Raw genomic sequence first — 23,972 nt, forward strand, 5'->3', positions numbered from 1 at the left:
CTCTCTCACACACTTTATTCCATTCCAGACCCGAAATGCTATATTTTCACTGTACAGAAACCTAGCACATTTTTGAAGGTCCTTCTTTGCCTGCATTGCTGTGTGCCTGACATTCTTTGTCACAGCCCTCAGCAAAGTGTTTTGCAATTACTTTGGTCTATAATTGGTTGGATCTCCCAGCCTCTGCCCTTGCTACTCTCTAGATTACTGCCAACCCAGCAGCCAAAATAATCCATTTCAAACATAAGCCAGATTGTGTCATTATTCCACTCAAAATTGTCTAGTGACTCCACTTTTCACAGAATAAACTCCAAAGTCCTAGTAATGACCTAGAAGACCCAAAGCCAGTGGTACTCACACTAATAGCAAATTAACAAAACCTGGAGAGACTTAAGCAAGCAAAACAATGTGGATGCTGCACCCCAAACCAATTACCAATTTTTAAAAAATTTCTTGTTTTTTACATTATTACTATAGAGAATGTGGAATATACACAGAAGTGGACAAAATAGATAATTGACCTCATGTACCCATAACCCAGCCCTCACACATCTCAGTCCACAGCCAGTTCTGCCCCCTGCATATCCACATTCACTCCCCCATCTTATACTATTATGGAGCGAATCTCAGGCATCGTTTTATTCACCCTATACCTATATCAAAATATGGTTTGACAAATTAAAAACTCTTTTTTTGCCCAAAATAACCACATTATCATTATTTCCCCTAAGGAAACAAATGGACAGCTATTGGGATCTACCGTGAGGATGGAGAACCACCACCCTACTTAGCCAGGCTTCCTGACTCCCCTTTGGACCTACTATGTTTTCCCTCCTCCATCCTCTCCAGCCACAGTGGCTGCCTTGTTGTGTCTCAAGCCCACTAAACACCAGGGGACCCCTGTATTCCCTTTCACTCTGCCTGGAATGCTCTTCCGGAGATGCACAGCTCCTTCCTTTGCCCATTGATACTTTCTGAACGAGCCTCCCTTGACTACTGCACTTAAACTTGCATTTCACCGCCTATAAATCTTTCATACCCTTCTCTAGTTATTTTTAATTGCAATGTTTTCTTCACTATCAAAATACTTATTGAATTAGTAAAACTACATCCCCCATCAGAAGATAACTCCAAGAAAGAAGACGGAGATGGAAATATTTTCTGGCTAAAGGCATGAACAAATGCCTCAGATGAGGTAAATGGTGCCCACATGTGAGCCAATGAGATGAGGGAATATGGGTAAGAAGTCAAATAAATAGATCCTCTACTTCATAGGCTTACAGAAAAACGAAAACATTTGCAAACATGGAAAAGTGAGAATAATTCATAGATAATGCACTCACAGTGAGCTATGAATGGAAGCCAGGGTGTTTGAAATAAAATTTTAAGTGCTGAGGTTAATGTCAGAAAAGACAAGTGTTCCCTTTTATTAGCGGTCCCTCGGGCTGCTTGTACCGTAGAATTAAGCTAGGTTGGTGAACGGGGGAGCTGTGCATTCATAAACAGTTACAATATATAGGCCAAACTCTGCAGCACATAAATACGTGTGCATATGTTCATGTGATAGAAAGTCAATTACAGGGAGCAAGGCCAGGCCCAGGGAGGCAAAGCCCCAAGCATCTTTATTCACTGAGTGTTCCTGGTCCTTCTCACGGGAACCTGAACCAGGAGTTTGTTGTATGTGTTGCTCCTCTCATTGAATCGCAGGCATTCCTGGCCATCTTCCAGGTGTAGGAAACAGCAAGACAGCTGAGCATCTCGGAAAGGCTGGAGCTACACACTCAGGCGTAAAGTCACAAAAGCCATACTTCACTGCCGCCCTCCTCCAGGGCCAAGGAGGACATTTGGAAGCCTTCCCTTTGGAAACCAGATCAAGAGCAGGTTGTTTCAGTCCAGGCTGAGAACATTAAGTATTGGCCTCCAACATGACAAAGGGAGCTTGTGTTCAGTCTCCCAGGCAGCTCGGGCGCAAGATGTCCTGTTTGTTGTTACCTAGCAGGTAAATATTCAAGGGCACCATCATTATGACAACAGGAGATGGGTTTGCAAGAGTAATGGTCTCCAAGGCTGGCACACGCTGCTCTGCATTAGGCATCAACACAGATGCCTTTCCCTGCTCAGTGCTAACACAGTGCACGTTGGAAACCCCTTGATTCTATTGTGATAATGACTCGAAGTATCAAAGCCTGGCAAATACCCTGACGAGTCACAGGCAAAAGTTCAGCAAGAGATGCCACCCATGAGGGGCCGACGGGCTGCAGGGACTTCCATGCCAACTGCACGTGTGTTAGAGAACAAGAGTATCACTAAAATCATTTGTCCGGAAATATTACTTCCTACACTCGACTCTTGCCTGCGAGAAGAGCTGCTGTGCTTATGAACACAGATCTGCCTTATAAATGCAATCAGAAGGAACTGAAGTTCCAAAGAAAATGCTAATGATCTTTCTTCCTTCCTTCCTTTCTCTTTTTTCTTTCTTTCTTTCTTTCTTTCTTTCTTTCTTTCTTTCTTTCTTTCTTTCTTTCTTTTCTTTTCTTTCTTTCTCTCTCTCTCTTTCTTTCTTTCTTTCTTTCTTTCTCCTCCTTCTCCTTCTCCTCCTCCTCCTCCACTTCCTCCTCATCCTCCTCCTTCTTCTGATAATTTGGGGGAGAAAGGGATAGAATCTTGCCTTTTCTTCAGATTAAAAGATGTGGGAGATAATGTATGCTGTGATTGGATTCCATAGATTCACTATGGAGTCCCTAATTCCATCCAGAACTACTAAGGTAAACATTGTGCTAATGTGTCAACTGCCACAGTTTGGCCCAACAGAACTTTCGTTTGTGGGCTTGGTGAAGGCTGGTGTGCTGGGTAGACCCATAGAACAGATCCATTTTCTTTCTCTTCTGTAAGTGTTAAGATATTGTCCTCATATCCATAATTTAGGTGGCTAATGCAGTTGGCTCCTGAAATCCCCCACATGACTAGACCTTGCTACAAGGGTGCTTACAAACTTGCTGGAAAATGGAACTAGAAGATCTGTTACTTTGTTTCAGAAAAAGAAAAAAAAAGCAATCCATACATAGGTTTTTCATAATATGCATCTTCCATGAGCTTTTTTAATTCCCCGAGTCCTGAAGATGAGAATGGGCAATCGGGATTTCTAAGGATGTAGGAAAAAGAACTGGCCGTCTATATTTGCAACTTTGCCAAATCTCATGTAAGTTTGTAAACACCACAAAATATGTTATGATGTTTACAGCATATGTCTCTTATTGTTAAGAACTATTGTGTGTAAGAACAAAGTCTACTTCTTAAAATATTTTTATATAATAGTTATGGTATTCAATTATACAATAGTAATTGTGAATAATTATACAAACCCCCAGTCTGTTTTATGACTACTTCTCACGCTGAGCCCGTGTACTCTATATAAACACCATCTGTATCAAACATAAAACTCTTAGTTGCTGTAGGAACACAGGCTTACAAAATGTAGCTTATTAGTTCTGGGGCCGACCAGTTTCATGGCTATTGCTTGGGCTCCCCACAAACCACACAATTTCTGTCATCTCAGACTATGCTCTGACTTTGACCTACAGCCTAGTTACCTGTCTCGTTCAGGCCCACTGCAGGAATCAGGGCCCATGGGCTCAGAATGCTGGCACAGCTCTGCAGAGCTTTGTGAACATGGAGTGCAATTGCTTCGCTCTGCAGAGTTCTGTCACTTCCTATATGACGGTACTTCCAAAAGTTCATGGGAAAATAGAATTAAAAGATACTTCTACTTGGGTGCAGAAGAATTTTGAAATCTTTATGTAGTTTTTCTATAGAATGCATTTTCCATGAACTATTTTAAGATAGCTCATATGCAAGGATTTCATTTTTTGCACAAAACAAGTATCTTTAAATTCCATTTTCCAGGGCATTTTTAGCACTGTTGGATGCACCATGGAGATCTGAGCACTTACAGTAGAACAGCAATGGTGCTTCCAGAATCCCTGTGAAGCGCTAGTAAAGGCTTTGGGTGCCAGCGTGCTCCTTCAGAAATTCCCCAAAGAAGCTTGCCCGCTGTATAAAAGGTTTTAATAATCAAAAGAGAACAGTAATTTTCAAAAAGACAACTCTGAAAAGTTCTTGGTTTTAAGAACTTAAGCTTCTATTAACAACCATATTGTTAAACAGAATTCATTTCTTTGCATGTAATTTAGTTGAAAGGCAATAAGAGATTCAGACAGAGATCTTCCATCTGCTGGTTCACTCCCCCAAAAATGCTCATAACAGCCAGGGCTGGGCTAGGTTGAAGCCAGTAGCCCAGAATTAAGTTTGGATATTCCACATGGGTGTCAGGAACCCAAGTACTTGAGTCATGATCTGTTATGTCCCAGACTGTGCATTAGCAGGAAGCTGGACTGGAACCTGAGACACCGGGATGCAAACCAGGCACTCTGCCACAGGATGTGGGCATGAGTGGTTAACGGGACTTAGCCACTGCACCAAATGCCAGCCTCTATTGATAACTATTCAACCTACTCAAGAGAGTCTGACCTAGAGAGAAGAATTGAACAAAGTACATGCAGTCATATTTTTCCCCAAAAAACAAATTGTTCTTCAGCAATAAACAAACTTCAGACACAACTTAAGGGTTAATAGAAATTTCTTAGTAGGAATTAAACTAACTCCAAGGAAGACAATGAGTGCCCAATCTCAAAACTCATTCTGCTTTTATTGGTTTCCTTGTGTCTAGCTGTTGATGAAGCTCAAGCCACACATTTCTGGGCTTCTGTTAATTTATAAACAAACAACGCTGTCAAATTTTGGCATATTTAAATTTTGAAATTTTTCCCCAATGGAAGTTGTAATCTCAGCAGTCAAGATTTTTAGGCTATAAGCGGTGAGAACACAACTTCTTCCTTTCTGTCTTTATTTTGGTAAGAAATTTCTATCTCAAATAGCATAAGCAATGATGATTTTTCTTTGTTGTATGCAGAAAGTTGCTGTATTTCCCCCACAGAGTTAGGTTTTGTTAGGGAAGAACCATGACTGTACTCACATTCATTGGCCAACATATTCTGAACATCATGAAAAAGCTCCAAGCTGGGTATGCCAGCATTTGAGCTCAATTTATAAAAATGTTATTATGGGTAAAATGGTGCCAGTCCTTCCAGGTAACTGTCCAAACATCCAACGATGGATGTCTTAATTTGGCATCCAAAAAGCACAGGACAGGTCGGACTGTGTGCAGGTAATCTCCTCAGATGCTATTATTTGTCCCCTGGGATTCCACATACTCAATACCAATTATAGAGGAGAGGATTAAGAAAGAATGGGTAGAAAGGGTGAGGGGTGGAACAGCAGGCCTAAGTAATTTGGACTAAGATCTTGCATCAAATTTGCAAATTAGCAATTAAGGCAGGTTTAGAATGTGGCATCACTTTCTCGCATTGTGACAAACTGAAAACTAAGGCTCTGCTGTCAGAGGGGTGACAGCAGTGACATAACGGGAGTGCCATCAGAAGCATCTTTCTGGGTAACAATGTATCCTTGGATGCAAGGGGAACTGATGGGAAGGAAAAAGTAGGCCAAAAAATCTGAAAATAAACCTAAGACCTGGATCTCAAAATAACCATGACACTGTTGACTCTCGCTAAGCTGCTCAAGCACCTTGCAGATGAAAGCCCCCAAGTATTTGTCCACCAGAAGGCTCATGCCTGGGGTTCTGGGTGATTGCTGCTCAATTTTAGCAACTGATCATATGCAAAGGGGTTATCATGCTTTGTTCATTTCCAATTAAGATAACAAAACTGTGGACACAGGTGGGATGTATGTCCTTTGATATATGACTACGTGTGGTAGAACACGTCTCAGTTAACCAGGGGTATGTGGTAACCCACAATACAGAAGGCAAGGTCATTATTGCATAATCTCTAGGAAGCTACTACGTTCCCTCTATTGACTTTGATTTCCCTTCTTCAATATGGGAGTGACCCTCTGGATTCCATAAATGGTGCCTAACAATCCACACCTACCTGATGCCCACCCAGCTCAAGCTTCCTTACAACTTGCTTTTGTTTCTTGGATGTGTAGAACCATATTACACCTTGGCACTTTTGTGGCACCTGCAGCCCTAACACTTGACTATCACACATCAAAGCTGTTTGCCTGAATACAAAATAATGACAGAAAGAGAGATCGTGATAGGGAAAACAATCAGACTGGAAACTCTTCACACCAAAAATAGTGCCATGTGGCTTCATGCCCCATTGAGAACCCGGGTTCGGTGGCACTCTGGTGTACTGACTGCCTATCCATAAGGAAAACACGTTAATTATTGCTTAGCTCTGTGAGGTACCTCTGTCATCTACCTGTCTACATGTACAAACACACGAGGGGTACTTTGAAATGTCCACAGAAAAATGGAATTGAGAGATAAGTTTATTTTGTTGCACAAAAATTTTGAAATCTGTGCCCGTGAAAGCTTTTTTAGAGTTCATGGAAATGCTCATTATGAAAAAAACTATGTACGGATTTTAAACATTATTTTGCACCAGAATAAACCTATCATTCAACTCCATTTTCCACAGGCTTTTTGAAGTATCTCATGTATACCTATATATTGCAGATATAAGTATGATAAATATACATTACATATATGTCATACACATACAAATAATTTAAAACAAATGAAATAACAGGAGACCTAAAGTGGGCAAATCCCCACTCTGCTTCCACTTGTACCTCTGCTAAGCCAAGAGATGCTGGAACAAGACACATCTGTGCCTCAGTTTCCTAATCTGCTCTCTGAGGTTGACTCCTGCCCGATGTAGAGTGGGAAACGAACACATCCCCAGATAATTGCTTTGAAAAGTACAGAGTGCTATACAAATGCGAGAGATAATGAGATGTTTTACAAAAGAGCATTATTCCTCTGCCAAGAAGTGTACACCCACTTTCACGTTTCCTATCTGTGAAGGTTCTTCTTTGAAATTAAATTGAGACCATAACCAACATCCCTCCCAGGGCTGCCTGAGGTTTCACTCAGCAACAAAGCCGGAGTTTCTTTTCATCCTTCATCACGTTTGAGTTCAAGCACCAAGAGGTACGTTTTACCAGTGGTGAAAATAGCTTTCTTTTCACAGCAGAAATGTAGCAAATGATCTCCCTCTTGATACTAACGTAAGGATGACTTTTTTTTTCCCCCTTACAGTTGATTTGGCTTTGTTGATGGTGTGTTTTTGCACCAGAAGCAGGGCATGTGGGAGAGAACATGAAGTGCTGCCTTTATCTATGCATGTGAGTAATTAAATATGGAAATATATTTTCAAGTGGGAATCTTCTTCCATTTTTCTTTCAGCTTTTAGTGTCAACTGGATACTCCCTGCGGAAAAATTAGATAACTCAGATAACTCAGAGTATCCTTTCCTTGCTTCTGAATTACGCACAAGTCCCCAGCAGACCTACACATTTGCTCGCAAACTTCCTTCCTGGTTAGTACTGACTCCTGCTCACCTCCACAAAAGCACTGAGTCCAGTTTTGTGAGATTCTCTACCACTGTTTCCCAGTGCCTGAGTTTTCAACCTGAGGCATGCTTCTCCCCTTGGCTGGAGATGTCTCCTACTTCTAACAGGATCTGACTTCCAACTTAGCCTATGGAACTCATGCCCAAACTCAAGATGCACCTTTTTTATTTTTAAAATTTTATTTATTTATTTGAAAGGCAGAGGCAGAGAGAGAGAGAAAGAGAGAGAGAGAGAGAGAGAGAGAGAGAGAGAGAGAGAGAGAGAGAAAGTCTTCCATCCGCTGGTTCACTCCCCAAATGACAGTCACGATAGGAGCTGGGCCAATCTGAAGCCAGGAGCCAGGAGCTTCTTCCAGGTCTCCCACACAGGTGCAGAGGCCCAAGCACTTGAGCCACCTTCTACTTTCCCAGGCCATAGCAGAGAGCTAGATCAGAAAAGAAGCAGCCATGACTCAAACCGATGCCTATATGGGTTGCTGGCATGGCGGGCCACGGCTTTACCCATTATACCACAGTGCTGGCCCTCAAGATGCCTCTTAAATGCTGGTAATCCCATGTAGCTTCCTTGCTTCCCCTAACCACGCTCAATTTAATTCCTTTCTAAATGGACCTTGATTTGCTTAAATTAAAATAAGTCACCATGTCTCACACTGGAGTACTTGGGTTCAACTCTCAACTCCAGCTCCTAACTCCGGCTTCCTGCTAAACGTAGATCCTGGAAGGCAGTGAGGATGGCTCCAGCAATTGGATCCCTGTCATCCACCTGGGGTATCTGGATTGAGTTCCAGGTTCCTGGCTTCAGCTCCAGCCCAGCCCCATTTACTATGGGCATTTGGGGGGAACATACCAGCAGAGCACTCTTTCTCTCAAATAAATAAATAAAAATTAAAGCCACACACATCTGCTTTATGCCACTTGTTGGCTTAGCAATCCTTCCTTTTGGTGAATACCTTCCCCACTCCAATAAAAAATGAAAGCTGGTGAAGTTAAGGATAATCTTGCTCAACTTTTGATACAGAAAATTTCAAACATATACCAAGTACACAGAAGGCTCTGTTTATTTTTGCATCTCCTTTGGGACCTATCACAGTGTTTTGCATGTAGCAGAAACAAATTTAAGTAATTAGGGCCTTAGGCAAATGGAGCTGCCTGTCTGTGTATCTGACTTATGGATGGTTAAGTGTTTCCTAACACACTGACACACACAACCCTTACACCTGTAAGACCACAATCTCTGAGAGTGGGAACCCGGGAGGCTTCCTGCCTTAAGATTCAGGGAAAGTGTTTATCCTTGAGGGTCATTCAGATACTCAGCAAAGCCAACCCTGTTTCAGGGGCTGGAGAGAAATTTGTACATGGTGAACTATATGTTTCTAAGAGAATTCTAGGGAGGTTGTGCATCTGTGTGGTTTTCCTGGTAAGGCACATTTCTCATAAATGTGTAATATTCGATGGATAACCTCAAATATGAGGGTCTTATATCAATATCCGAATGATAGGTTTTCTTTACCTCACATTATTGTCTAATAAAAATAACATTTTTGAATTTCTCTTTCTCAAACTTCGACCTCCTAAATCTACTATTTTCAGCAGATTATCCTTTTTGTGAATTGTGCCCACTAAGCCCATTAATTTCTGCTATCACTAAATGCGTGTGTGTATGTGTGTGTGTGTGTGTGTGTTAGGGAACAGCAAAATCCTTACAGTGAACCAGAATTCTAGAGTGAGAGTGATAGATTACATGTCCATGCTGTGTCATATCCAATTAACTCAAATTGACTGCACACTGCATTATTCTGTTAGTGCATGGAAGATCAATAAGTATGGGGCAAATCCACCCCAGCTCTCCACTTTCCCATCCGATTCTAGTAGGTCTGAGACGGATCATGCTACTGTGATGTGTACGCCACAGCTCCAGCAGGCAGGTGGTGCATAGACACCATTCAAACTTGGCCTATTCAGTCCCAACTCCTCTAACTCTCCATTCATGCATAGCAAAACACCATCTGGTCCTATTTTGCCTCCAGCAATCACAGCTGACCAAAAACGATAATAACAGCTGTTGCAAAACAAAAGCCAAACAAAGGGGGCTGGGGCGGGGGGGAAGGAAAGGTTAGATTGAAGTCCAGTGCTGAAAAATGCTCCGTGAAGTGAGAAATGGGAAAGAAACCCTTCAGATGAATGGACGGACACAGCGGACGCCTCCTACTTAAACTTGAGATATTAATCCATCTGTCCAGAAAGCCTCCAACCTCCATCAGGTGGTAAGATATTGCAGAAGTTACGCTGCGTGGAAGCATTTGAGCTTTTGTTCTTTGAGTCGGGAACTAGTGACCCCGTGTCAGCTAAAAAAGAAAACTCCGTACGTTTTTTCATTACCCGGCAGAACAGGTTAATGCAAAAAATAAGTAAATAAAATATTTAGCCACAGTGATAAAATAATGTCCACACGGCAGGGGGAGACACAAGAGGTGTGTGTGAGACAAAATACACACACACACAAACACACACAGAGAGAGAGAGAGAGAGAGAGAGAGAGAGAGAGAGAGAGAGAGGAGGTAGGGGAGCAGGGGCACCATTTACCAGGTGTACACTAATCAGACACCACATTTCTCGTGCCTACTTTTCATTACCCTGATTTATTGCTGACCTGCAACAACAACAACAAAAAAAGTTCACCAAGTACTTACTTAAGTCTTAGGAATAGAAACCAGTGTCACGTAGAAATTGAAACACAAGCTGATTCTTAATACACCTTCATGAATCTTGAGAAAAATAATTTAGAAACAAGGTTGGGGAATTTGTTTCATGATTCAAGCCTTTTGACATTTTAAATATATAGTTTTGCCTAGTGATTAATTTTTTAAACTGTAGTAATTAAAGTATTTTTTCTCCCCCCTGGAATTGACCATCAGTGGCTTAGCAGCATTTAATCAAATGTGATAAAACCTAAGATTTATAAAAGCATTTAATAGATGTTACAGCACCTGCTTCTAACTGCAAACAGTTGAAAACAGACTTCACTTGCAATTAAGTCTTATCACTAGTGACATTTTTTTTCCAAGCAATTCTTCATGGGTTTTCAAAATGACAATTACAGAACTAATACACAATTACTGTCACATGTAGTTTAGCAATTAATTTTGAAGACATTTGTCTAAAGGTTTCACAACAGAATATAAAATGGTTCTTATTGTTATGTAATGTTAGTTTCAATTCCCAGCAAATCTCTCACCATCAGCTCTGCCTCTGATGGGCCTGCAGCAAGCAGATCAGTCCTTTGTGGAGGACAATTGCCCTCTTGTAGATGTGATTAGGCAGCGCTCTAAGACTGTTTGAACACTGATACCTGTCAACTAATACATCTCATGAAAAGCTTCAATTTAGACATAAATTTTTCTAGAGCAAGAAATCTATAAATTTATAATTAGAATCTCTTGCTGTTCAATATTTGTACATAATACAGAGTATGAGAGGATTATGAAATATTGAAAGCTGAATTCATTATTCATAACCCACAACATACAGTAAATATCCTTTGAAATACAACAACTTTGAGGAGTGCGTGCTCCATTATTCTCTGAATATCTTGCACATAGCAGCAATGGACAGCATCATGCACACCCTTGTGCTCTCCAGATTAGGATTCTGGGCAGGGTTGACACTTGCTGTTTTTAATTTTCATTTTATCATAAGCAGTTTAAGACTGTTGCCAGTGGTAATTTGCAATTTTTATCAAGACCTCTTCATTATAGCTTCTGACAGGACAGATGCTGTAATTAATCATGCAAGACAACTGGGGATAGTGGTCACACCGCTCTCAAAGTGGAGCCGCCACAGAGCAAGAAAAGGGGGAAAGAAATGGGCACGGAAATAATTATTTTGGCTTAAGAATTAGCATTCACCATCCGTTCTAATGGCAAGAACATCACAATGCCAGCTAGTTCCAGCCCCAAATAGAGAATGATTGCTTTTTTTCTTATACTCACCTTGTACTTGCCTTTAACAAAGACTTCCAATGGTGTGTGTATGCGTGTGTGTTTGTGTGTGTGTGCGTGCGCATGTGTGTATTTAAATGTCTTGGTGATGGGGCTGTGCAACCCAAATTCTCAGCCAGGAATATCAGATTTCCAATGGAAAATGGAAGATGATGTTAGGGCCCAAGTAAAACTTGGGAGGTGGCCCATTTCCCCATCTTTCATGTATTCAAGGAACCAAAAGTGAAATTTGACATATCATTTTATTTGAAAAGTGAACAGTTTCCTTGTCATTGCATCAAAATACAGTCCACAGTTTTTACTGAAATGTGTTTATTCTATAGCAAGATAAAAGCATTTTTGTTTTAGTTAAGCAAAATACAAACAACTTAATTGCTGCTATCGTAACTCATAAAAAAGTATAAAACAGCATAAAAACACAATAAGCAACGTAGCCATGAATGGTTTATGTCACCAGTGTTTACGTTAAAGCCTCGTTTAGGAAAACTTTACAACACATGATATGAAAACTTACAACTTTGAAAGAAAATATTTACATTGATTACTCAGATGTGGTGTGCCTTTTAAATATTCTACCGGTATTACATCATAATAAAAACTCTCGCTTTTTCTTTTTAAATCTTAACCTTTGTAATAACTGTTTTCATTTAAGTGCATTTCCCTTTTAAAAATACAGTGTTTTTTTATTTTTCGAAACTTGTCACTCAAAACACGGGATATAATATTCACATTTCTTTCCTTCTAATTGGAATGACGAGGGCAGGCTAACAGTGGTCAGAGATATTGTTACAACATATTCTGTGGTTTCATTCGGATAAAAAGTGGGACAGCAGTCAATAAATGAATCTAATCACTTGCATTTTTTTTTTTCTGGAGAGATTTAGAAAAAAAAATAAGAGCTTTGGCAAAAGTCTGTGATTTACATTATTTTTTTTTTCATGACAAAAAAAATGCCATCAACTATTCACATCATACAAACGTTTGTATGAAACTGAATCTTCATATTTCAGGTAGTTACGACTGTGCTTTTTTATTTTTTAGGGCTTCAGGAGTTCAAATAGCCTGGAAGTGTGGCTTACTCACTTCTGGAGAAATAAGGCCATTTTCTGTGACTCAGAGAGGCCAGTTTATAGTCATCAGTATGTCCCAGGATTCATTAAACGGTTTGATTCACATATTGTAGGTATAGCCTGAATAAATAAAAAAAGGCATCACATAAAAGAGCACAGCTTTTCTTGTTTAAAAACAAAGTGATTTATAGTCAGCTAAAAGGTGTTACCCAGCTACACTGTAGTTCTTATTGCCTATCTAATAGACACTTGAGAGGACCGTTTGATCTGTTACACATTTCTGCATAACCAACACCCACTTACAAGTTTCCACCAATACGCTTTCCCCTCCTCCGCCACTCTCCTCGGCGCGCACCGATCCACCTGCCACGGCGTCTTCAGAAAATACTGACCTGCGACAATACTTGAGTCTGTGTCTGAGACTGGATTTGCGACTGGTGCTGCTGAGAGGCTGGCTGGGGGCTCCCGATGGCAGGGATGGGGGATGTGATCTGAGAGGTGACGGGGGAGTGCTGCCGGGGGGAAGGCTGAGACTGGTGCTGCATGTGCTGCAGCTGCTGCAGCTGGAGATGTTGCTGCAGCTGCTGCTGCAGCTGCTGTTGGTTGATTTGCTGTTGGAGATGCTGCTGCTGCTGCTGCAGGTGTTGCTGCATGTGGTGCTGGAAGTGCTGCTGCTGCATCTGCTGCTGGATCTGCTGATGCATTTGGTGCTGCTGCAGTTGCTGCTGCTGCATCTGTTGCAGCTGCTGCTGCTGCTGCTGCTGTTGCTGCTGCTGCTGCTGCTGCTGCTGCTGTAACTGTAGCTGCTGCTGCTGGGTTTGCACCGAAGGGCTCACTTGGGTGGAGGGTGCTGAGCCGACCATGGTTGTTCCCATGGAGCTTATCAGCGGAGCCCCAATGTTCGAGGGCATGTTGGCTGCAATGGTGACCGATGTGACGATCTGGTTCATGGGAAGTCTCATGGTTAAGGGTTTGGGGGCGATGGACCTGGGGAGCGATTGTTGGAGAGTCTGAGGAGATGCTGACACTGTCCCATGTTGAGACAGTGGAGTGTTGAGAAGGAGGGAGGATGTCAGATTGGTTGACGCCAGGGTCTGCTGAACAGAACGAATGGTCTGGGCTTCTGCTGATTCAGCGGCAGCCTGCATTTGGGGACAGAGATTTCCAGAATGTCACAATACACAAGTGTTTAAAATGCTTCAGTATTTTAAAACTGTTCTAAGTTGATTTAAACAACAGCCCCTATTAGCCATGCCCTTTGGCACATGCCTATTCAGTTTCCCCTGGGGTGGAGTGGCAGTCCCCTACCCCTCGAGTCTGGGCTGGCCACGTGCCTTTACGTTGGTCAACAGAATGCGGTGATAGTGACACTGTCCCCATTCCAAACCAACACCTCTAGAGCACTCGATCCTTTCTGCCCTCTCGGAACCCACTATCACCATGTGCACAAGGAAGACGCGTGGCTCGGTGTCCTGACACTCAAGCCAGCTCACTGCCATGGATGTGAGTGAGTCCAGCCCCCTCCAAGCTGCAAGCTGACCCCAAACAGAAGGGCAGGCCTACACCTGAAGAACAAGCCAGCTGACTGGTACTCCCTGGGAGAAAAGCTTTTCTCTTTTGGCTTGGGGCTTTGTGGCTGGTTGTTACGCAGCAGGATTGGAGCAAGAGATAACAGATACACATTTTACAAGCAACAATTCCCCAATATTGAATTCCATATTAACTTCACTACTGAGTACCAGATAGTGAAATACAATGGCAAAGAGGCTACCTGAGCTCCAATCCAGCTCCACTAGCTGACTACTTTGTGACTGGCAAGTTACATCACCTCTCTTTTTCTCAAGTTTCCGTATTTAAAACACGGAGTCATTGGGTACTAACCCTGTGTGCAGGTTGTGAGATTTAAATTAACAGGCCTATAAGAAACATTGACTAACTGTTAACTGTGTTTATTAATTAGCAGGCACTACAATCAGAAATCTACCACTCCTAGCAAACTTCAAAGCCCTGGGTTGTCATGATTATTTACAACGGGGCTCACTTGCATGAAAGCAAAACATAACTGAATTCCCCCAGAGGTACTTAAGTACTTTACAACCTTAGAAATGTTATCATTTGCCAACCATTTTTGAAGATTTCCAGAATTTATCAAAAGTCTTAGATAGGGGCCAGCATTGTGGCACAGTGGGTAAAGCTGCTGCCTGGGATGCTGGTATCCTGTAAGGGTGCTGGTTCAAGTCCCAGCTGCCCCACTTCCAATCTAGCTCCCTGCTAGTGTGCCTGCGAAAGCAACAGAAGATGGTCCAAATGCTTGGGCCCCTACACCCATTTAAAAACCGGGAAGAAGCACCTGGCTCCAGGCTTTAGCATGGTCCAGCCCTGGCCATTACAGCCATCTGGGGAGTGAATCAGTGGATGGAAGATCTGTGTGTGTGTGTGTCCCTATCTTTCTGTAATTCTGACTTTCAAATAAATAAATAAGTAAATATAAAAAACGTCATAGATATTGGGACAACATTTAATACTCATGGAACTGAGTAACCTGTTATAAGTTAAACAACAGATGTAGGGCTCAACATGTTGAATAAATACCTAGTATATTTTATGCTGAAAACATAAAATAACCTCTACCAAAAAAAGAAACAGGTTTACCAATGCAACAGTGATTGGAATAATTGATCTAAAGCCTAGTTTTTCCCTCTGAGAGTCTTGTTTGCTTGTTTGTTGTTGGGGGAAGAGGGTAGCAGAGGCACCTTGTAGGTATCAAGTGGCCGATTGATATCTTTAATGATTGTAACTGTTTACGTCTATATTTTTATGACTTGGATAAATGAAATCCTATTGGAAGAAAGCCAGAAGTTACCATTTACAGAGTTACCCAATGAAGGGCCAGTCATCTCTGCCAGCTTCAGTCTGAAAAAATGTGAGCTTCATAAAGCACCACCCATAGGCAGGCAGCTCTCTGCCTTACAAAAGCTCAATGGGGTGCATGTTGCTGGAAGGTCACCCTCTAAAATCTCAGGGTAAAAAGAGCCTGTAGATACTCAAAATGACCTTCCAAAAACCATTAGGTCACCTGTGAAGTAGAATGCATATGGTTTTATACATATGAGCATGCAATAATCCTTAGGTGCCTTAATATTTTTAAATCACCAAGTTAGTCTTAAGGCAGAAACCACAAGAGACATCTCTATTTAGATATCTAGGCAGTTGCATCACTCCCTGGCCACTGAAGCCATCTGGGGAGTGAACTAGAGGATGGAGGATCTCTCTCTCTCTCTAACTCTGATTTTCAAATAAATAAGCAAATTTAAAAAAAAAAAAAACACCATTAGCATCTATTGCACATTTTTGGTTCAGGTGAAAATTATTCTAAATTCATACCTCAAGGGTTAGTTAACTCCAAGGTCTCTGAATATAAGTGTAGGAGCCACTGAAACTGCATTTAGTGAATTAAGATCACAACAAAAGTAAACAGCATTCTAGATTTTTTCTTTTTAGATTCAGTCCATTGGTTTTGCAGTGTGATGGAAGTCCATTTGCAAGTGTGTCTGAACCCTGATTCTGGTATTCAGTGTATAGCTTTTAAGTTACCCTTTGTAAGCCAGTGATGGTGGTTATTTCCTAAATGCCTTTTGAGCAACTGGTTCTTGGCTTAAATCCACATATGGTCAATTATTCATGCCCTAATGCACAAAGATCACCTATACCTGCTTCTGGGTGAATGAATGAATAAATGATCCACTTAAGAAGAACATTCTCCATTCACTTCACTCCATCTAATTAACGACCCACTCTATTCCTCAATTCCTAACCTCTGCAGCCCATCCAACCCCTTGTTTACTGCCAATGTGCCAGATCAGTACATTGTCCGATGTCTGTCTTCCAGAGCCTCAGAGAAAAGCTTTTGCTAGAGACCTGATAAATGTTTTCTCTTTCTAATGATGTGGGAAGGGTCCCTAGAGCTGTCAACAAAGGCGGGGGGACCTCTGTTGATTTGCTTCTGAGCAGCTGCCAGTGGGAGAGCTTAACATGAAGAAGAAACAACTCAGGTGACGAACAGAGAAAAGGGAGTCAACCCTTTGAAAACGGGGCTTTGAGACCCTGTGTTGTACTTGAGATAACAACAATGACAATAAAATCGCATCCCTGCTCGCCAGAAGCGCATCAAAAGCAAAAACGTATGAGTTCAAGTGATCCCCGCAAAGCCTTTTGAATTCTAGGAAGGCAAAGACAACATTAGTTACGACGGTAAAATAATGTAAGAGCTTGTGCTCCTGTAGGGATCAAGGTAATACTAATAACTTGGAGTAGCATTTGCGTTGGGATATTGCTGCATATTATAATAATCAGGCCCATTGCACACACGCTGTATGTATAATACATATACTATTTGTGAGTACTTTTGGAGCACACTTGATTTTAAATAATCATGAGGTTTATTTATTTATATGATGTGGAACAGTTTGGTCAAAAATGCAATACTGTCTATTAGAATAAAGTAACCACTGGAGAATTTATGACGTGATGGCCAAAAAAAAAAAAAAAAAAAACCTAACAAACATATCTCCCGGTCTACATAGAAGACATTAACACGATCCCAACCCCTGACCAAACGAAAGATCTAGAGGCTCTACAAAACATATCTCGGCAGCTACATCGTATAGATAGAAAGAGCGGCAAATCTTTTGGAAACACTTTAGATTCAGCTGCTTAAATGAACTTATGTTTGTCGTGTCATCATTCTAATCTCCAGTGGAAATAAACAAGCTTCTGAGGTGTTCAAGATGCCGTTGTGATGGCCAATTAGGGCGATGGCTCTCGTGTGCTCAACGGCTGGAGGGCTGTGTTCCGCGCTCTTACCTTCGAGACGAGGCTGGCCCTGTACGCAGCCAGGGCCTTCAGGTACTCTTTTTTGGCAGCTTCTGTTTTCCTTTTATAAACCTATTAAAAGACCACAATTAGCACCACTTTAGCGGAGACATTCTCAGCTATGAGCTCATAGAATCATACTTCACATAAAAAGTGGGTCTCCGTGGCATTGACTTTGCAACGTTCACACACACACACACACACACACACGCACGCGCGCTGAGATATTAAAACAGAGCAAAACCCTGTGCCCTCACTGAAGCCCAATTGTGATGTTTACTATTGCAAATGAGAAAAAGATTTCACCTTTGCAGCGGAGAGTGCTTTGAGAGCAGCGGCCGAAGGCCTCGTGCGAAGGCGATAAATAAGGTGGCAGAAGAATAAGCCTTGCTGCAAATCGCTTAAATTATGGAAAGTAATGAGTTCATCCAGCAACGTCTTTTTTACCTCCCACACATTTCTATACTGCACCGAATAAAAGAATAAAAAATGAGGACAGGTAAAGTGTGTGAAGACAGAAAGAAAAGATGCAGGACTTTCAACCACAGCTTTCTGTGGCAGGAAAAAAAAAAAAAGAAATGGAGAAAGATGGGCGATTTCCATTAGGGAGGCTAATGAGCTACATAAACAAGTCCCAGTGCATCCAGTGCAAGTCGGGCTCCCTCTTCTTCAGTGGTCTCACCCACAGCTCGACTTTCTCTCCAGAGTTTAAAAGTTAGGGGCAGTGATTTGGCATGCCCTTAAAATGACCTTTCTGAGATAGACAATCAGTCTGCTAAGCAGGATGCTTCAAAAAGTTCGTGGAAAATGGAATTCAAAGAGTAGCTTATACTGTTGTCCTCCAAAAACCAAAATCTACACATAGGTGGGAGTTTTTTGTTTTGTTTTGTTTTGTTTTTTATTACACTCATTCCTCAGGAGCTTTCTGACAACTCCCTTATATGCATTGCTTCAAAATTTTTTTTGCACAAAAATATACTTCCCTTTTTAATCCCATTTTCCTCAAACATTCTAAAGGATCCTCGTAGTGTGACGCTCACTGCAGATAAACAGGACGGTCCTATAGTTCCACCATCCCACTGAAGCAAGCTACTCGGAATGAGTTCATGAAACAAGTTTATGATTTGTAAAGAAAAATCGGGTTTTCCACTCTGGATTCTGGGAACAATTATTCAGTTTTATCACTCATAGCGGCCCTTCCTTCTGTGGATAGGGAAAAGTTAACTCCCATTAATGGTAATTGGAGTTTCATGCAAGGAGCAAGGGGAGGATCGACCCCCAAGGATCCCATTCTTCTCTTCATTTGTGCGGAGGAGTTGTGCAGGCAAGGAGAGGAGACTAAGCCCCTGAGGAAGTATCTCCCACCAGCATGGCTAATCTCTGAATACCTCTCACACTGCCTAGCTTTCAAATGAACTTGGAATAAAATTTCAAATGCCCAGTGATAATAATGAGACATGCAGAGGCAGCTTCAAAGTTTGGAAACCCACCAGGATAGCACAAGGGTTCAGAAACATGATCAATGGAAAGGCAAGCAGGATGGCCCTAATCCCTTTGTAGTGCTCTTTTTGAACAAAGAGGAAAAATTCCACATTATTTAAAATGAAAAGATTATCATCAAAAGTTTACGCTTGCAGGCTATTGCCTGGATTTCTTCCAAACCTCCTCGGAATGGACTGTGAACGTGTATCCTTAACCTGACCGAGAAATCCATCCAGCAGGAGAGTCTGGGCTTAAATGCTTGTGTGTTTTAACTCCACGGCTTAGGAAAGCTTTCATAAGACGCAGTCATATTAAGTGAAAGGGAGCATCCGGAAAAGATGCATGGAACATTCTAGCGGTTTGAATCTTTGCCTTACCTGCTTTTGTTCTTCTCCAAGACTGTCCCACATCGATGCTACGATTTTTGAGACCTCGCCAAAGGTTGCATTGGGGTTTTGACCTTTGATGGCAGCCTGTGTGTCTCTGAAAAACAGGGCATATGCCGACACTGGCTTCTGTGGCTCATTGGGATCTTTCTTTTTCTTTTTCTTTGGAGTCTTGGGCTTCTTGCCACAGTCAGGAGCTGCTCTTTTCTCTCCAATGGCCTGCAAAGCAGGAAGAAAAGTCACTGCCTAGGATGTTCTTGCAGAGAATGCAGTAAAAGTTAACTCAGATCGACAATGGTTCTTTTAAGGTTTTTGCTTAGCATTGTCAACAGATGAATCACCACCACCTTGGGGGAGGGGTAATTTGCTTAGAGTTAACTGGACAGCAGAGATTAGCATTTAGAACATTGATTAATGAGGCCCAGAAGTATCTTCAATACATTCACAACATATGCTCTAAATAGCAATTATGAGTAATGAGAAACAGAACACTTCGTACCAGGCAATGCTATATATATGCTCTGCTACCCACATCTCCATAAACAAAATATTTTACATTTTCAGAGGCTTTAGATGTCAAACCTAAATAATATTCAGGATGTTGATCGTATTTAGATATTTGAAACCAGGTCCGTTCCCATAGTCAAGGCCATATGCATGATTGGTCTGAATTGATTTTTAGGCTAATTTTTTTTTTTTTAACCAGAATGTTATTTTGCTAATGGGTTTCTAGAAACCCAAACGGAAATGAGCTATAATCTTCACACCTGGGCGATAAGGGTAAGATACTCTACTCTCTAAAGACTAGGATAATAAGAAATGTTCCCCATAAATATGAACAATTTTATGTATCAATTAATAAAAAAAGTATCAAAATCACTATAGCTAGAGAAAGAAATGAATACTCTCTGTAAAGTAAAAACTCTATGGAAGCAACAGTTGATAGTTAAATGTTACGAGCACAGCTCCCTAAATTCATGTAATCCTAAGCTCTTATTCACCTGCTATCACCATCTAATTTCACTGATTTTATATTTATCAGAGAAGTGGAGGAAGTGATTTATGAACCTTATTTTAAGCCCATGTTACAGTATGAGTATACTGAAGATGATTTTGCAGTTAACTTCAGCAAGAATCCTCAAGTGTTTGACAAAATCTATTTTAAAAGCCAGCCATGGGCAAGATCAACTGAGATAGATTCAAGTTACTAACAGATTGGCTTTTAATGGCTTTGGATCCTAATTCAAATTTCCTTGAGTATTATTACTTTCTGAATAAGAGTCATCTGGAATTTAATTCAATTATTATATTCTTAGAAAACTGATAAGCGATTTTTTTTCCTTGAGAACGCTGAACCCTCACGGTGTTGCGAAACCACTGGCTCCTTTTAGGAGGGCCTACCGTTTGCGCTATTTGAGTGATAATAACATCCATACTTTCCATAAGTCATGACATGCTTCAGAGAATGTAAGACCTGATCTCACCTCTTATCCAAAATGCCCGTTTTCGTAACTCATACAATTAGCTCAATAATTATGTGGACCTCATCATCTTTTTTTTCCAAATGCTCAAATTAAGTGAGACTTGTTTAATTCTATTTAATGAATCTGTACTTACAAGTGAGTCAGATGGCTTTCAGTCAGAGCTTTAATTGGAGCCAAGTTTTGCTTTAAGGAAAACATTACTTTCACAAGAAAAAAAAATTACATATACACAGATTTTTCTAATTGAGTCAAACAACTATATTCTTGTCCTAGGAGAATATTTGGCACTGTGAATGCCAATAAAACCCTGACCAATGGCAAGATGAAAGTAAGTTTCAGGGCAGATTTTTCCAAAGAAAAGGAATTCAACTGTATTCTCTATTAAACAATTTTCAAAAGTCGACAACCGTGGATGCCATTTTTGGAAAACATGACTTGCCCTAATCGTTAAGGATAAATCAGAAATGAGGAATCCCACAGTTTAAACAAAACCTCAGAGTTAATTCTCCTGAAGAAACTTTTGTGTAGTTGACTTAAAAGGGTTGGAACAGCTGGAGAAATAGTTTTGCCCAAAAGAGACAATCGATGATCATTTTAGTCTTCCTTCCTTAGCTAAGTTGCTTAAAAGTAAACAAATTGGATTCCCTTCCTCACATAAAACCAAGGCCCTTGCTCAAACCAGAGCATACTAGTAGTCATATAAAAGAGTCTCTTTAGACATGACAACTTCAGTTTGGCACAGGGATGAGTATTATGATCAGTGGACATGAGTAGAGAGGAAGGAACACAGTTGAAGGTGCAATGGCCAACAGTAACCTAGCTGACATACTCCTTGCACTTCTTCTGCCATTGTTTCTCCCTGGCCCACATTCAAGTCCTTGGGTCTGAGTATTTAGCACCCCCTGGCCTTACCAGTTCTGCATTTACCATCAGTGTACCCTGGGATACTCACTTGATGCTGTAAACCAAAAACACTTCCTCTTGAAATCCCTTTGATTTCCACAGCAGAACTCTATCCTCCCTCCTCTGCATTCACCCTTGTCAATCTTTTCTAGTAGCTCTTCTTCCGTTTGCCACTTAAAAATGAACAATGCTCCAAGTTCTACCTTTGACTCGCTCTCTAGGAAATTCTGATTATTTCCACATCTTCTATTTATGTGCTGATGCTCTCCATGAATGGACTTTTAGACTCAAATGTAAGCATCTCAAAATCAACCAAATGTGCCAAACTCTCAGCTTCCCCCAGGGGGAAACACACCTCTCTTCCTGGGTTGATCCTCTCCTTTGTGGATTTCTATTGCTTTCCTCCCCCATATCAAACTCCATGATACTCATAAATTGACAAGTACTTTCCATTGCTCTACACTGTTCCTCTCCCAGAATACTGGCCTCTCTCTTCTGCCTCACAAACTTTTATGCATCCTCTCAGACCTAATTCAAATACAACCTTCTCAATAAAGTCTTCCTCAAATCACTCTCCCAAGCAGAATCAATTATAATCTCAGCACAGCAGATACATCAATTATACACTAATCACATCTAGAGCTGGTTTTAAACATTGTTATTCAACCCCAGTGGGGAGTCTCCTGGGCAGTGATTCCCTTGTACAATTTTATATCCTGAGAACCAAGCGAAACGCTGAGCACAGAGTAGGTATTCAATATAAGTAATAAATGAATAATTGTGGACTATTATAGTATTCTCTTTCATTCAAGTTCTTTATTCCAGGCATTCAGAAGTCATACCTGCAGGTAAGTTTTTATTTCAAACTATGCATATTTAAAGTATGTACATTTTTCCATGATGTAAAATGGCAAAGATGTAAAACGATTAGAATTTACCAAGTGACAAACACTGGTGGCACAAGGCTGACAAATGTGGCAGGAAGTTCAGCCAACAACTTGGCTGAAATGTGCTCACATGAACATCAACTCAGAAGCAGAGCAATTGAGGACTTTTGGAAAGTGCAGAATGTCTGGAAATTTCTGGAAAAGGAAGGCAATCCCTCCCTTTTCCAGAGTAGGAAAATGATACCTGCAAGAGGTAAATGACTTGCCCAATGCCTTACTACCAGCAGGAGTAATCTCCCAATCTGCAGTTCCATCACTTTCTGCCACATAAAAATACATAGATGAGTGAAGAAACAAATGGAAATCATTGCAAATGGAAACGTTACTCTGAATCCATAAGGAAGAAGGTAACACCATAAACGAAACTCTGAGACTCGAGCCGGGGGTGAGCTCGTATTCTCTGGTAGGTTCCATACGAGGGCAGCCCTAACTTACTCTGTTGGCGTCGTCTGCATCTTCTTCATTGATGGAGCTGGAAGGGGACGGAGTAGCTGACTTGCTTGCCGGAGGCGAAGGAGACGTGTGGGGCATGCTGGCACTTCCCAAATTCAACCCCAACTGGGCACTGAGCTGAGACTGGTTGATGGTGGTGAGCTGGGCAGGAGGCATGATCCCAGAGCGAGCAGCCTCGGTCATGTGGACAATGGACCTCATGGTCAAGGTGGGATCCTGGCGGTACTGTGAAACTTGTGTGTGGTTCTGATCCTACAGAGGCGACAGTTGGGAAGGGAAAGGATTTTAGTTTCCCGAATATCAGTGAATTTAGAACGTTAGCAGGTCCTTAGGCAGATTTAAGCTGTTGCAGAAATAGGATTTCTAGGAATTTCCTAAATAAAAGGACCCACACCAGAAAGGTTAAAAAAAAAAAAAAAAAAAAAACTAAAAGCACAAAACCCAAATACCCAGCAAAAGCTATTTCATGATAGAGTTGCCATTGAATACAGCCTTTATAAAAAAGATGATTATTAGCACAAGGAAAGGTAAACTTCCAATTCTTGCTTCTCATTGAGGAAACTGGTGTCAGGGGAAGGGTTGCAGCCGAGACTCAACCCTCTCCAGGCTCAACAACTGGCTTCCACCTTTCTCAGACACCGAGCTCTGGTTCCATCAGCCTCCATCCAGCTCTGGGAGAGAAGGAGATCAGGGCTTTGTTTTATCTTTCCAGGAACACATCCGAGAGGCTAGGGGAGCACAGAGCTTTGGCTTCCAGAGCTAGCATCTGTTTGCCTCAGGGCACCCTTTCTGTAGAACCCTCTGCGGTTAACCGGAGGTCATTTCCACTCTGAACTACACAGTCCGTGGCATCTGGAAGTCATTCAGTGTCTTTGGGG

At 41.4% G+C, this 23,972-nt stretch overlaps 1 protein-coding gene across 1 annotated transcript in view; it reads right to left on the reverse strand.

Annotated features, from left to right (window-relative positions):
• Positions 1–11,768: 11,768 nt before the first annotated feature.
• TOX3 (TOX high mobility group box family member 3) overlaps positions 11,769–23,972 on the reverse strand; it is a 50,817-nt gene continuing 38,613 nt past the window's right edge. Inside the window, exons 4-7 of the mRNA XM_062176385.1 lie at positions 23,077–23,346; positions 19,299–19,526; positions 17,431–17,511; positions 11,769–13,709 (exon numbers count right to left, since the gene is read on the reverse strand). Coding sequence (XP_062032369.1) covers positions 12,945–13,709; positions 17,431–17,511; positions 19,299–19,526; positions 23,077–23,346 — 1,344 coding nt within the window. The 3' untranslated portion in view covers positions 11,769–12,944. The remainder of the gene's footprint in view (positions 13,710–17,430; positions 17,512–19,298; positions 19,527–23,076; positions 23,347–23,972) is intronic.

Source organism: Lepus europaeus, chromosome 19 (assembly GCF_033115175.1).
Source record: "Lepus europaeus isolate LE1 chromosome 19, mLepTim1.pri, whole genome shotgun sequence".
Taxonomy (NCBI): domain Eukaryota; kingdom Metazoa; phylum Chordata; class Mammalia; order Lagomorpha; family Leporidae; genus Lepus; species Lepus europaeus.